Below are 16,161 nucleotides of genomic sequence, written 5' to 3'. Positions count from 1 at the left end.
TGGTATACAGTTTGGGCCCCTGACACATGCACACAGCACGCTGGTTGGTTGGCTTCCCAAACATGACCTTCAACATCGTTTTTTCCGCTTTATTAAAGGCAATCATTCTAGAAACTTTTGGGGCTTTGGAGTAACTACTTTGGCGGTGGTAATACTCAGTGCATTAAACATTCTTATTCTGTTTTAAATTTTGGAATCAAAGGAATCATTGCTATCTGTTCTACATCAAAATTAATAATAATTTTATTGATACTTTTTTTATTACTTTTATTGAGAAACAAATAGCAATGAGACAGTTTCAAAACTGATTAGTAGGACAGTTTCAATAATCCATTGCATATTATTGTCTTCAAAGTGGTTATTCACAGTACAAGATGCAGACATGACATCCTGTCCAAACACTACTAGTTCAAATCTTTCTTCTCATTGAATTAAGAGAAAGTGGCTGTATATCTGTCCTATTTTGTATATACAGATAAAAAAATGGTCCTTCATTTGTATCCCCTATTGGTACTATTTAGATATACATAATGATCACATTGTCATGGAGAATTTGTACCTATTGTTATTCACTTATTAGTTTGTTATGAAATTTTGTTTTTCCATAAAGTAAAAGACAAAAATTCAAACTTATACTACTTCATATTTTACTTAAGTGCAATCTAGTATATTCCCATTAAAATGAAGAATAAGTATCACTATCTAGTACATTAGCAGTGCCAGATAATATGAAAAAGAAACAAAAGATATACATATTGTTTTAAATGTGATCATTACATCATAAAAGAACAGAAGAGGGGGCCGGGGAGGTGACTCTGTAGAATAAGTGCTTCCCTGGCAAGTGCAAAGGCCTGAGTTCAATCACCGGTTTCACCAAAAATAAATAATAATAAAAAATTAAAGAAAAAAAAAAAAAGAACAGAGGAACAAGCCATCAGAACTATCATGAGTTAGCACTGCCTGGACTGAAACTTCTGGTACAGAAGTCAATAATTTTTCTAAGCTATTAGAAAGTGAGAGAGGAAAAGAGATTTGATTTATAAAAGAAACAAAACTATAAATTAACTATCGCGGAAAGCCCTGCAAGAATGAGCAATGCAAATGAAGAAAAATTATAAAAGATCTGAATAAAGATAGCCTATGCTTATGATTGGAAATACATATGATACATAAACTGATTTTTCCTATATTAAATTATTAATTCACTGTAACCTCATTCAAAATCCCAATCTAGGGTTTAATTGAATACAAGAAACTTATTCTTTGATTTACCTAGAATTTGAATCTGCTTAAATGATCAAGGACATTTTAAATTGAAGATTGAGTGACGATGAGTTAGAAAAACATAAAATTATGCTAGTAAGTGGTGCAGACATTGTGGAGGAAGGGACACAAAGATGAACAGAATAGAACAGAGCTGTGTGAAAATTTTTTATTTGTGGTACATTCCCCAAACCCCAGCACTCTGGGAGGCTGAGGCACGGAAGACTGCAAAAATTTCAGTTCAATCTGTGCAACTTAGTGAGACATAGTCTCAAAATAAAAAACTAAAATAGGGCTAAGGCCCTAAGTTCAATTCAAGAACCCTACACACTCATACAAACTGTATTTAATAAAACAGCATTTCAAGCAGTTGGAAAAAGCATAAACTATTCAATAAATAGATGTAGAACAACTATCCATTTTTGGAAAGGAGATAGATTCCTGCTTCCCACTGGCACTGTTGCCTTTGCTTTGCTCCTCTCAATACCTGCTTACCCATTTGTATCCAGTCTTTGCCTGAGCGGAGACTGCACACGGACATCATGGACGCCAGGGACTGCATGCTTGGGGCCAGGCCAAAAGGGAGAATCCAAGGAAAACAGTGAAAGTGGGAGGCCTGGGTCCTCAGGGCAGCTGCTTCCCTACTCCTAAAATCTTGGCTCCTGGGAGAGAGTGGTCTTCACTCTCTCGTTCCTCTTGGTGCCACTGCAGGCCTGGGTGGCACACAGCACGCCATTAATTTGCCCACTCCATAGTCAACAGAACCCCTTAGTCAACTCTACTTGGGTACCACACTTTGAGCAGGCCATCTATTTCCTCTTGTGGCTTACTGGTACCACAGCATTCACAAAATTAAATTCTAGGATGATTAAAGACTCTAGATTCGTTTTGTAAAATCTTAAACATAAAGGAGTATGGTTACAGCCTTGGGTGCAGGAAAATAATCTGTGATCCACATATAAGACCAAAATCCACAAGGCAAAAAATGCACATATTTGGTTAAATAAAAACTTCAAATTTTTGGATGATTAGACACTCACAATGCAAGTTAATAGAAAGGTGGAAAGATATATTTAAAATTCATAATAAAATGTTATCTGGACTTTACAGAGATGAATTTTAAATATGAATTTATTTTAAATAAAGTGATATTTTAAATTTTATAAGTTTAAACATATATATAAAGTACAATTCATGTTTAAATATATCAGTATTTATATTTTTGAAACATAAAATCAGTTTTAAAAAGATACATTAGAAAAATGCATAAGAGTGTTAACAGGGCCATTTACAGAGGGACTAATACAAATGAAATAAACTCTATGTGAAAGGATGCATAATGTACTGGTAAACAGGAAAATGTCAGTAAACGTAAGATAATCATTTTAAACTATCAGGTCAGCAGAGTCTTCTAGCTTGGGAACACAACAAGCTGTTGAATCAGGGGGCACGTAGGCTTTTTTGTTCGTAGCTAGGGAGACTGTTTAAGTTGGAAAGCCTTCTGAAGGAAAACCTGGTGGTGGCTATTAAAAATAATAAATATGTGTCCCTTAAGATCGCTTTTGTGGGAATCTATTGTGGATAAAACTTACACATTTGCTCAAACATAAGTAGACTAGTATGCTTATTATTTGTAATAGTAAAAACTGGCAATAGTTTAATTGCCCATTAACTTTGAAACACTTGACATTCATACTACAAGTTATATTCAATAGCTTAAAAAACCCAGGGAAGGGGGCCGGGGAGATAGCTCAGTAGAATAAGTGCTTGCCTGAGAAGTGCAAGGGCCTGAGTTCAATCCCCAGTTCCACCAAAAAATAAAAACAAAAATAATAATAATAATAAGGAATCAAAAGCCCCAGAGAGATGCACACATAATGATCTGGACAAATCTCTAAAATGTTTGAGTGAATGACTGTTCAAGCTTGGGACATCATGTATGCCACAACACTACATGCATTCTTAAATTCTCACAAAAATGAAGCCATCATTTTAATGTTTCTCCTTATGACTATAAATGCATGGATATAAGTTTAAAGCTTACAGCACAAATTGCTATCTGTTGTTTTCTTTGGACAGGAAACTGGGATTTATTGGAGAAATTATCAGGAATTTTTTAAAACTTTTTTTTGTATTTTACATTTTTCTATATTCCATGATTTTTTGTAGTTAGCATTTTACAGTGCATATTTGTCTTATTTGTAAAATCATTATTGTCTTAACGAATAGCAGTAGTTTCTATATAATTCCTTCAGAAAAAAGAAAGGAAGAACAAAGACTTTAGACTTAAATGTATGTTTGACTTCAAATATCTGCCTAGTTCTCTGGGCCCATCTTCTGCTCTGTAAATGAAGTTTAAATTTGGTTTGAAGATTAGACAGATTAGACAAAGTCAGTAAATGGGTATCTGAGCTCTGGTACATATAAAATATTGGCTAGTTTCTTCCTCTCTCTTCCATTTGACCTGTGAATATTCCAGTGCTAAAAACATATTTAGGCCAGCTGCATATCTCAGATGTCTGGGTAAAGGCAAGCTCAGTTTCATCTGTAGAATGAATAAATGAACAAGCCACATATGTTAATAATTAATGAATAAATATATGTTCACATATGTTGATTGTTAGTGGGTAAACAAGAGATGCCTTTTTGGATTCTACCAGGGAGATTGAATTATCCTGGTTTGGGAGAATAATAAATCAAAGAAAACCAGAGATATGGGTCAGTTTGCAAAGTACTTTCCTTAGAGCCCACATGTGGTGGGTGGTTGGCCTATGCAGGGCTGAGGGTCTGGGTTCTGGGGAGCCAAACCCAGCCTCCAGCTGGGACAGTATACTACCAGGCGGTGGCCAAGTCCCAAGCCTCTGCAGAAATCACCATGGAACATCAGGAATCACCCATGACTGCCACCTTTTCTCTGTCTGCCCCCATCACTTTGAACTCAGCAAAGTCAAACACATCTCGCATACTCATCACACGAAACATGCCACTTATTCATCTGCTTCCAGCTTCCGCCCTCCAACAACTTCGCACTGCACAGACCTAAAGCCTTCTCTTTCCGTCACTTACAAGGCTTTCCCATCCCCTGCATGCAAATGCAGAAGATTCCCTGGCTATGTAGCAAACTCTGAATGCACTGCTTCTGTTACCAGTAATCTTTGTTCTTGACCCCAAGGCCTTCCTCGACACAGTAACCCACTATTAGATACATGTTTTATTTTTATTATTTTAAAATTTTTTATTTATGTATTTGGTACAGAGTCTCACTGCACATCTCAGACTCGGTGTCCTTCTGTTTCAGCCTCTTCAGAGCTGCAATTACAGGCATGTGCCATCATGCCCGGTCTTGGTGGCCAGCATGCGCACTGGGGATGGAGGCGACATGGCATGTGATACTGGGGCTCGGAACAAGGCAGGTGCTTAGACTACTGAGCTATCTCCCCAGCCCTAGGTGCATGTTTTATATTACAGTTTACTGATAAGATGTTAAAACAATTCTGTTTTTATAAAAATCAGCAACACAGATTAATGCCAAAAATCAAACTTTGCAAAGAATCTGAGGCAAGATGCTCAGTTTGCATTAAACAAAGAGAAAAACCAATGCTATCCAGACAGATGACAGCAAAGAGGCCAGACAAAACACAGAGCAGCGTCTGGACAATGGACAGACACTGATGGAAACCTCTGTGAGGCTTTCCTCCTTGCAGTTTCTAGGAACTCCAGGGCCTGACTGCCATGCTGCGAAATTCTCTTATCAGCATCTCTGCAGGGGTGAGCTGGATTGACCACAGTTTTAAGTGTGTTGAGACATCTGCCTTTGGCAGATGAACCAAATACATATACAAAGCTTTAGGGTATTCAAAGAAGGTCCCAGCTCTCACTTCCTTGAAGAAATGACTTGGTGGATGCTAGGATTGGCATCCTGCCATCTAATCATGATTCTATGCCTATTTGAGAGCCTGCAGTTCTCAGCCCTGTTCCCTATAGGTCTTTAAATCTACTTAAAATAGATTATGGCTGTGTTTCTCAATCTGGTGAATGTTAATTGATGTCACCACAAAAAGAAAAAAGCAAAGGAGATTGATGGTCAAATTAAGTTTGGGAGATGCTGGTGAAATCAAGTTAAATGGACTTTTTGTTAAAGACTTCACAAAACATTCAATGTACTATACAGCCAGTGTTATGAATGTACAAGAAGGAGATCCAGTAGGCAACAATGGATGCACTTATTTGACCAAAGAAATTGTTTTCCTGCTTATCTGTTTACATCTCAGCCAACATTTTGCAGCAGAAAATTGTACAGACATGGCTTAGAGACGTTACCTTTCAAAGGAAAACTGTTTCATCTGGTTAACCTCTTGTAACTCACCAAGAGTAGGGTTGGGAGGGCAAGTGGAAGTAGCTATAGAGGGCAACCTTGATGGCCAGGAAGAAGGGGGGGGGGCACCAAGCAGAGCCTCTGGTTAAGAGAGATGACAGGGGAGCCTCGTGTCAGCCTAAGAACAGAGTGAGGTTTCTAGCTGTTGGTGGTTTCAAGGCCAAAATGTTATTTCTGGTGGAAAGGTTAAAGATTACTTCTACTTGGTTGGTAATTTCTCTCCACTGTCCATGCCGTCACTCTCTCCAGCAAGAGAGAGAAGGAATGATCAGGAGTATCATACTATTTCATGTAAATAAACTCAGGCAAATGATTCTTTATGTAGCATTCTACCAGTTGCAGTCCCCGGTGCCATTTTGGAACTGAGGTAACGGAAGACGAGCAGATGATGCCACTTGGCTAATGCCCTAGCAAAGCTGTACCTCTTTCCGCAGCCACACCATGAAGCCTTTGATAAACTTCAGAGAAGGAGCAGAAAGTGCTACAAGGAGCTTTGTTCACTTACTTTAGAATCACACAGCCTGTTCCTGCTGGTGGGGCGACCCAGAACACCTGGATCCGTGTTCTCCTCCGCGGGGTGCTTTCTGTGACTGCCACGGGGCAGTTACTCATAAACTGAGTTTCTTCTTCATCTATGATCTATGAAAAACCAGAGGAAAATAAGCACATTAAAGCACAATGTCACTTTGAGAGGGCTCTAGCTTCTGGTTTGACACTTCCTTAATTTTTTTTAAAATCTATTATTTTGCATCAGCAGCTCTATATCCCAGGCCCTAGAATAGTCTCTGGCAGAGATTCCCAGTCAATGTTTGTTGAATGAACATAATGTGAGTACAAGGATTGAGCATATCTGTGCTCCTGGGAGAGCTCTTGTCAGTACTTAGAGGGGCTGCCCCCCCCCATGATGTTGCTCATTTCAACATTCCACCCTGAATCCTACTTCAGGAGGAGGGGAGGGGAAGGGGGAGGGGAAGAGGGAAGGGTGCAAAGGGTGCAAAAAGGGGAGGGGGAGGGGGAGGGGAGGGGGAGGTCCCACAGCAAACACTATATAGATGGACTCTATTCCACTGCAATTTTACAGCTTTAAATTAAAACACTAAAAGATTTTTTTTTTTTTTCTCCGAATGCCTTCAGGGCAGGTTTGGCTGGCTGGAGTTGTGGGGATTGAACTCCAGCAACCTGAGGCTGACAGCTTTGTGGAAGCAGCCACTTACAGAACTGAGCTAGGGCCAGGCCCCCAACATTAAAAGAAAATGCCCTTTGGAGGAAGTGTAGCAAAGTATAAAGCCTCCTAGCTTCATGATACTTTTTATGAGTGAAGTCTCTACTTTCTATGCATTATATAGATTTCTAAATTAATCATCACCACTTTCTAGGATGCTACAAACAATAAGGAAGCTGTTTCCATCCTGCAAGGTGCTTTCAGCTCTTCTGCCTTAATACATGGGGGTCTTGGGGAGGGGGAGAAGCTATTTACATCTAATCGGTTTTAAGGACCAACTCTGATGGATTTGTACTAGCCATGCCATTAGTATTAACAGATAGAGCTTATTGAATTTACCACAGCGTGCGCGAGACACTAAGCTATGTACTTCACCTGAATTACTAGTTTTCAAATAAAATCGTCATATATTTTACTTGAAAAATTCCTTTTAATCTTAAATGAAAGGGAAAACAGAGCAAGGTCACTGAAACACCTTAGTTTATCATATAATTTCATCGGACAAAAGCAAAGGCCATTTTTAGTACATTTTTTGTATTTGTTTTGCTTTGTATGTATGTATTTGGTTTTTGCAGGGTCTCACTACGCAGTTCAGATTCATGGTGATCTCTCTGCTTTCAGCCTCCCTAGCACTGGGATTACAGGTGGGTACCTTTACGTCCTGACTCTGGCTGGCTCAGTTTGCCCTGAGGGCAGGGCTGGCACAGCATGTGGTACCAGAGATTGAACCACAGACCCTGCGCTTGCCTAAGCTTGCCTAAACAGATGCTTTACTCTGCTGAGCTATATCTTTTTTTTTTTGGATTTTAGGGAAGGGTCTACTGGGTATTCAGGGTCTCACTACTAGATCAGGCTCAGTGATTCTCCTGTTTACAGCCTCCCAAGTGCTGGGATTACAGGCACGTGCCACCATGCCCAGTCTCAGTCTCCATCTCAGCATGCTCTGGGGGTGTGACCAGCATGGCAGGCCCAGGAATCAAACCCCTAGTCCCTGTGCCTGCTTACAGGTGCTTTAATCCACTGAGCTATCTCACCAGCCCATTTTTTTGGTATTTTTTAATACTAGTCTCATTTTTCTCTAGTGCCTACACCTAAATATTCAAAATGTCCTTTTAAATTTATATTATACATACATATACACACATATACATTTAATCGTATAGAATTTGTGTTTTAGTATTTCTTTCATTCAACTAAGTTTGAGTTATGTCAGCGTTACCATATGTGACTATAACATGTTGTTTGATGGCTAATATCCCCTGAGATGCATGGACAATATTTTGTGCATCCTTTCTTCCAGTGACAGGCATTTCAGCTGTTTGTCTCTGCAAATATTGCTACAAATGAAGAACATCATGCTGAACTCGTGATCCGAGTTCTTCAGCAATGCAAACCATGTGGCAGGACTGCTGGTTTGTTTGGTTATGGGCATAGTCATATTAATTTCACAAAATACTGCCAGGTTACTCTGAAGAATGGGTCTTAGTTATGTACAAATATTCCCAGTTTCCCCATATCCTTACCAGCACTTGCTATTACTAAACTTTCTAAGAGTTTCCTGTCTGACAGTCATAAAGTAGTAACTTTTTGTTGTAAAACTAATGCAGCTAACTTGAGCATCATTTAATAATTTTCCTTTAGGAAGCACTTCCTGAGAATTTTTGCTAGTAACTCTTGTGTCCTTTTGCTGATTTCTAGAATTTTCTAGATACAAATATCTCATTATCTACAAATATCTTCTTAGCCATTATAATAGCTTCTTGTCTCAGTTACTCTTCTCTCGTTGCTGGGACAAATACCTGACACCCAAAATGAAGGAAGAAAAGGTTAATTTAGCTCACAGTTACTGAAGGTTTCAGTCCATACTCAGCTGGCTCCAAGGCAGAGCGGCACATGGCAGAGGGCAGCAGTTCATGGTGGTGGCAAAGATCAAGAGTAAGAGGGAGGAGTAGCAGCAACAACGGCTGCAGAGAGCAAGTCCATCCCCCCTATATTGCATTCAGGCTATCTGCCCCAGGCTGGGTGTAGCACTAACACACATAATCCCAGCAGTACTCAGACCCATAATCCCAGCCCTGGACTATGAATTAATCACAAACTCCAGAACTCCATGACTGCATGAGGCTTTGGGGGAACAAATACACAAAAATCATAACAATTCTCTTACCAAAATATATGTCTTTGTAATTCTCCATTTAATGGAAATAGCTTTCACCTAGTCAAATTCACCAATTCCTCTCCCATGGCTTGCTCATTTGAGATCTTGCCTACAAAATTTCCATGTACCCCTCCTCTCTTCATCTGCAGTTTCTACTGGCGTCTCACACTGAGGGGTTCTCACTTGTTACAGCGGCAAATCCTTAGCACCTGAAGTCCTTAGTCTACAGGTTTCACTCCTGGTGTGCATTCTGCAGCTTTTGATAAATATGCAATGACAGCTTATTTCCATTGAGGTATCATGCAGAACAGTAACATTGCCCTAAAATTTCTCTGTGTTCTGTCTGTTCAACCCCCCCCCATGGCCTCTGATAACCTTTAATCTTTTATTATTTCTGTAGCTTTGCCTTTTCCAGAATGCCCTACAGTTGGAATTGGCCACTGTATACATTTTCCAAAAGGCTGGCCTCTTGTGCTTAGTAATACACATTGTCAGATTTCCTCCATGAATTTTCATGACTCAGCATCTCATCGCCCTTTAGCTCTGAACGATACCCCTTTGTCTGGATGCAATGTGGTTTATCCACCCACTTACTGAAAGACATCTCGAGCGCTTCCAAGTTTTGACAGCTGAGATGACAACCATGGGTTTTGTGAGGACATGAATTTTTAATCCAGCTGGGTAACTACCAAGGAACACAAGTCCCAGAACAGGCAATAGGAATATGCCTCGGTTGGTAAGTGGCAGTGGCTGCCATTCACTTTCCTGGCAGTTTTCAGTGTGGACAATGCCTTGCACTTCATCCATTACAAAGGTACATGGTAGCTCCTTGTCATTGCTTTAGTTTTCCATTCCCCAGTGACACATGACCTTGAATGCCTTGGCATGCACTTATTTGCTTTATATATATCCTTTGGGAAGGTGTCTGCCCAGGCCTTTTGCCCAATTTTTAAATTGGTCATTCACCTTATTGTTGCATTTTAAAAGCTCTTTGTATATTTTGGATCAAGTATATCTTTTGCAAATAGTTTCTACCACTTTTCAGCTTATCTTCTCATTCCCGTTGCAGTGTCTTTCACATGGAAGTTCTTATATTTTAATTAAGTCTAAATTATCAATTTTATTTGTTTTTGAGGCAGGGTCTTGCTATGTAGTTTAGGCTTTGAGCTCACTCTGTATTCAGGCTGGCCTTGAACTTTCAGGGATCATCCTGCCTCAGCCTCCTGAGCGTTCTGGGACTACAGGTGTTCTCCACCATGCTCAGCTTTACTTTTTAATTTATTATTTTATTCATAATTTTTTTTACTGTCTTTAGTACAGGGCCTACAGGGTCTCGTCATGTAGATTGGACTCATAGTGATCCTCCTGTTTTCAGCCTCCCAAGCACTGGGATTACAGGTGCACCCCACCATGCCCAGTTTCATTCACTGTCTCAGCGTATTCCAGGGGCAGGGCTGGCATGGCCCACTGGGGATCGAATCCTGGTCCCTGCACCTGCCTAAGCAGGTGCTTTAATCCACTGAGCTATCCAGCTGGCCTAGTTTACTTTTTAAAATCAATCATTTCTTTGGTGTTTCATCTAAAAAGTCATCACCATATCCAATGTCATTTAGGTTTTCTTTTATGTAATCTAGGAATTGTATACACTTTCATTTTGCATGTAGGTCTGTGATCCATTTCAGTTCATTTTTGAGAAGGATGTAAGGTTTGTGGTGAGATTCTTTTTTGTTTTTTCCTTCAGGCAGACATACATTTGTTTCAGCATCTTTCGTTTAAAAAATCACTTTTGCATCATTCTATTGCTTTTATTTCTGTGGAAGATCAATCGACTATATTCATATGGGTCTGTTTCTAGGGTTCCTAGTCTAGTCTTTTCATTTAGTCGACTGTTCTTTCACCAGTACTGTACTGTGTAATTACTGTGTTTTATAGGTGGTCTTAAAGTCTTCCAACTTTACTTTGCTTTAATGCCACTGGTCATGATACGTATATATCTTGTTCCAAAATTATATTTGGTATTTTTGACAGGGTTTCACTATGAATTTTGGGCCAGCCCCAAACTCATGGCAATTCTGAGGCTTCAGCCTCCCAAGATCTAGGATTACAGGCTTTCACTACCGTGCTGTTAGAGTTTGTGTCTAGTTGTCCCCACAAAGCCTTGAGCAGTCCTTAGGGCAGCTTCTAGAGTTTGTGATGAATTCTTGACTCAATGCTGGGATTATGGGTGTGAGTGCTACACCTGCCCTGGGGTCAGATAATCTGCATACAAGGAGGGGAGAGAGGCTTGCAAGCCGCAGCGCCTTCTGCTCCTCCCTTTGCTCTTTGCTGTTCATCTGCTGCCATGAACTGCGGCCCTCTGCCATGAGCCACTCTGCCTTGGAGCCAGCTGAATATGGACTGAAACCTCCACTAATTGTGAGCTAAATAAACCTTTACTTCCTTAATACTGGGTGTCAGGTATTTTGTCCTAGCAACAAGGGAAAAGTAACTAAGACACATGCCCCGCTATAATTTTTTAAACAATAAATTCAATTCACTATTTTGAGACTTTCTTATTACATTTATCTTCATGAGAAATTCTACCCTCTAGTCTGGGGCAGGGCCAGCACAGCAGGCCCAGGGATCAAACTCCTGGCCCCTGTGTCTGCCTAAGCTATCTGAGCTTATCTGGCCAGCCCTTAAGCAGGTCCTTTAGACAGCTGAGCTATCTCACCAGCCTCTTTCCACTTTTTGAGCTAGGTCTAAAGTCATCTTCTTTTTTTTTTTTTTTTTTTTTTTTTTATTGGCACCAGGGATTGAACTCAAGACCTTGTGCTTGTCATGTAGGCGCTTAGGCCACTAAGCTATATCCCTACCCTGAAGTCTTCTTTTAATGTGTGAATAAAAATATGGTACATGCTGCTGCCTGGTCTATCCAAAGGAAAGGCAGTCTTGTAAAATCACTATGGTGTGTCCTAATTCACCTTATTCATCAGTTCTGGCACCATAAAACTTCCGGCCCTTCCCCAAGGTCAAAAGGACCTTAAGTGGTGAGAACTGTGACTTGATTCAGGGCACTGCAGCAGCCATGATACTTGTGAAAGAGGACTTCTGGGAGCGCTTCAGAAAGTGGCCAGAATGCTGGGATAAGTTTGAAGAAAGGAATATTCTGAGGAGAAATTATGGTGATGGGTTTTGTACTGTAACATGTATTTAAAAGTGTGAACATGACCATATTTTTTAATCACAGTGCATACTTAAACTGTCCTGTGTCACCCTTCACACACACACTCACACACACACACACTCCCTCCACCCCCATTCCCATCCTTTCTTTCTTTCTGCTTTTCAGCATTGAAAGCTCCTAATTGCATGTCCTTAAGCTCAAAGATTCTTTCCTCAGCCATGTCCAGTTTGCTAACAAGCCCATCAAAGTCATTTTTCACGTCAGTTACAGTGTTTTTGATTGCTAACATTTCTTTTTCGGATTCTTCAAATCAAATTTCTATTGATTTTTCCATCTCTCCACTTGCACTGTCTATCTGATGTTGCATGTTATGTTCTTAGCATTTTACTTTGGTGTTTTAAAATTCCTAGCCTGATTATTCCAATATTTCTGCAGCATGTGACTGTTTTGATACTTGTTTAGTCTCTTCAAATTGTTTTTCTCTTTTTAATAGGCCTTATTTTTTGTTGAAATGAACACATGACATCTTGGGAAAAATAACTGCTATAAATAGAACTTTTGTTCTTTGATACTGGTTGGTCTCTGTCTCTATTTCCATCTTCCTTTCCCTACCCCCATGTCTGTCTGTCTGTCTCCCTCTCCATATATATATATATATATATATATATATATATATTTACACACACATACACACATAACTAATTTCATTGTTTTCTTGGAGCTTATCATGTGCCTGGTACATAGTAAGCATGCTCAGGAGAAGTAAGCGTACATTCATCCTTCAGTATTTATGAAACATTGGATCCGCAATGTATAAAATGGCATAGTGTTTGCATAAAACCAACACGTACCCTTCCATTTATTTTAAAATATCTCTAAGTACTGACTATAACTAATACAATGTGAACACTATTTAAATGGTTGATAGGGTTTGGGAAATAACAGGGAGAAAACATGTTCAGTAAAGATGCAATTTTTTTTCGAGTATTTTTGATCCTCGGTTGAGTCCACAGATGCAGCACCAGGTGATGCGGAGGGCCAACAGCCCTTCCCTCCTCCCCTTGGTTATGGGGCTCCTGGCTCTACAACTGCCTGCAGCATCTTCCTTAGCTCCTTTGCCAACATTCCTTGGACTTCCTTTTGACTTCCAACTTTGTTTGCCAAAATGGTTATTATAGTCTTGATAATAACAACATTTGTGAGCACTTTCTATTACTGAAGGACGTTGCACATCTTATTTCCATTCCCAAGAACACTAAGCTTCCCTGGGACTCTCCTTGAGGAACCTTGATGCAGGTAGTAACTAACCTGCCCACAGCCTCACAGCCCCACAGCGGTGGTGCCAGGGCTTGGGCTCACCCCTCCCTGCTCAGCTTGGGCTCCTCCCTACCCTCTATGATAATCCCCATCTCCCTCATTTTAGGAAGAAGTTTCTTTCTACTCAAGCATGACCCCATGAAACTGCGCCCATTAGCCCAGCCCATAACAGCTAGACTTACCACTCAACATATACACAGGTATTTGGTAAATGTAAATAGTACCTCTGCTTCATATTTTCTTAAGGGGTACTTAGACTTCTTTCTGCAGTTTTGTTGGTGTAAGCATGGGTTTCCAAACAATATAACTCTCCAGCTTGCATAGTTGGGTCCCAGTGAAGGTCCCTTTGCTGGTAGTTACAGAGTACTTTTGTACCCCAAATCTTGCAAAAGCTTAGGAGGATTCTAGAAGAGTATACTGAGAAAGCCAAAGAGAGCAAATATTTAATTAATTCCTAGGTCACAACATGGATACCTGGATGGGACAGGTAAATGAAGAGGAAATGAATGAAGGTCAGAGTGATCTGGTCTTGGTTCTGACCCAGTGCTGTTGAAAGCCAAAGCCCATACTCTCTTCAGTTGCATGCTGACACAGATCCCAGCTAGAAGACTGCCAGGGGATGGAGAACTGTGATCACCACTGTGACTCCTGAGTGGATGATGAAGGAAGGTCTTAGGTAGCTTCCTCATCCTAAGATTTGCTCTGGCTAGAAATGGGGGTTCAACAGGCAGAAGCCTGAAGACTAAGATGTGGGGAAGGACTGAAAACCCAAGGAAGGGAGCAGAACCAGAAGCCAAGTAGCAAAGATGAAGAGCTCTGTGAGACCGAGCTTTGGAAGTCAGCCTATGGAAGAGAGCCAAAAACAGGCCTGGGAGGATCTGGGGCTGGACAAAGGCAACGAGGGACTGGGAAAGCCACTATGGGGGGACTTGAGAGTGACGTGCCTGTATGCTGAGACCCTTGGCCCAGAATGCAAATGAAACATGTTTTCCAAGCCAAAGAAGCCACCTCAGGTAAATATGGCTGTTTATCCACACTCGCTGTGGCCAGATGGTAATTAAGCATTGAACAGAAGGGGTTGTGTTTCCTTAGATTCAGCGAACACTCCCAACATTGTTGGCTTCTCAGAAAATAGCAGCCTCCTCCAAAGGAGCTTCAGGTCTATTAGAACTCTCTCTTACCCTCTATGATAATCCTTCCATATTAGCCACCAACTAAGTCACAGGCACTTTCTTTCAGTCTAAGATTTCTTCTCTCAATATCTGGGACCAGAACATCAAAATCCATTACAAAGTGAAGGTAATGTCTGATGGTGGTGCTATCAATTTTTTTACAGATTTCTTCATTTTCTATGGCTTTGAGGAAGAGTGGTTTTTTTTTTTTTTTTTGTAAACTATTACAACATTCCAAGGTTTACATTTCATATATAGGTAAAACTAAGCCATCTCAGATGAAGTTTAATATCACTTTGGAGATTTCCTGGTAAACCAACTGACTTGGCTCCTTGCAGGAGAGGGAGAGATTGTAATTTGTGGCCAGTCCTCATCCAGCCAAGGCAGACAGATGCAAATACCCACCAAGGTTTACACAGGTGGGCGAGGTTTGATTTCCAGAGCACTTGTCAGCATAGAGCTACGGCAACAGGTTGGATATCTGGTATGAATAGACCTTTTCAGACACCAGGGTTGTTCCTAGACATCTTGTCAGTGTAACTGTCAAGGCCTTCAAAGCCTTTGATCAAAATCTTAGTGTTGACTGACTCCCATGCCATTCCCATGTTGAAATCTACACCATGACCTACATTTACACCTTAGGTAATAGATATCTTGGGGTGTCTGTTCCTCCCTCATCCTATTTTTAGCCTCATTTTTTCTTCTCAGACTCCACTACAGAATACTTTCCTAAATTGATTGTTGGCATCCCTCCACTCCAACCTGATTCTTTTTTTTTTTTCTGTTATCTCATCCTTTGTGGTCTACCAGACATAGCCTAAGAGAGGAACCCAAACAGCATCAAGGTTCCTAATAAAGTTGCAAGTGTTCTAAGTTCTAACCATAGCAGTGGGGTGGCCAGGTGATTTCTGTTCAGCAGTCCATGTATGTGGCCTCTGGGACATTTGACTTCTGGACACAGAACTTTGGATGGAGATCAGGGCTAGTATCAAGACTGGGGCTTTGATTTCTAGCTGAGAACTGAGGAGAAGCCAAACAATGAAAATAGAAACATGACAGAGCAGCCTAAGTAGCAAAGTGGTCCAAAGAACATGGTTTGAAGCAAAGTTGACCAGAAAGGTGAGGTTTGGAAATGTGGACCTTGAGATGAAAAGTAGCTTCTGGTATAGGGTCGATGAGAAGTGATTAAAGAACACAGGTGCCAATGTCATTGTTGGAGTACCACAGCCATGGTTGTCTGTCAGGGACAGTGACGTGATGAGGGGCTGCTTATGCAGAGTGTCCTCATGTTGCTATTGGGTGAGCTGGGTGTGACGAGCAGGGTATCAGTACATCCAAAGATGAACTGTGGAAGTCAGGTAACCCAGGTGACACTGACAGGGCCTGGGGTGGGCAATGAAGAAAGATGTGCTATGGTATCACCTCAGAAATATTTCTTCTCTGGGGGTTTTATGAGAAGTGGTAGGGTAGACTGGAAAGCACAAGGAT

At 40.7% G+C, this 16,161-nt stretch overlaps 1 protein-coding gene across 1 annotated transcript in view; it reads right to left on the bottom strand.

Annotated features, from left to right (window-relative positions):
• The window catches only part of Spon1 (spondin 1), a 317,562-nt gene that overhangs the window by 226,073 nt on the left and 75,328 nt on the right, over positions 1-16,161 (bottom strand). Inside the window, exon 3 of the mRNA XM_004634900.2 lies at positions 6,144-6,277. Coding sequence (XP_004634957.1) covers positions 6,144-6,277 — 134 coding nt within the window. The remainder of the gene's footprint in view (positions 1-6,143; positions 6,278-16,161) is intronic.

Source organism: Octodon degus, unplaced genomic scaffold, assembly GCF_000260255.1.
Source record: "Octodon degus isolate 3935 unplaced genomic scaffold, OctDeg1.0 scaffold00067, whole genome shotgun sequence".
In the NCBI taxonomy this organism is placed as follows: domain Eukaryota; kingdom Metazoa; phylum Chordata; class Mammalia; order Rodentia; family Octodontidae; genus Octodon; species Octodon degus.
The sequence above is the reverse complement of the archived record's forward strand: the minus strand, read 5'-3'. Positions and strand labels throughout refer to the sequence as shown.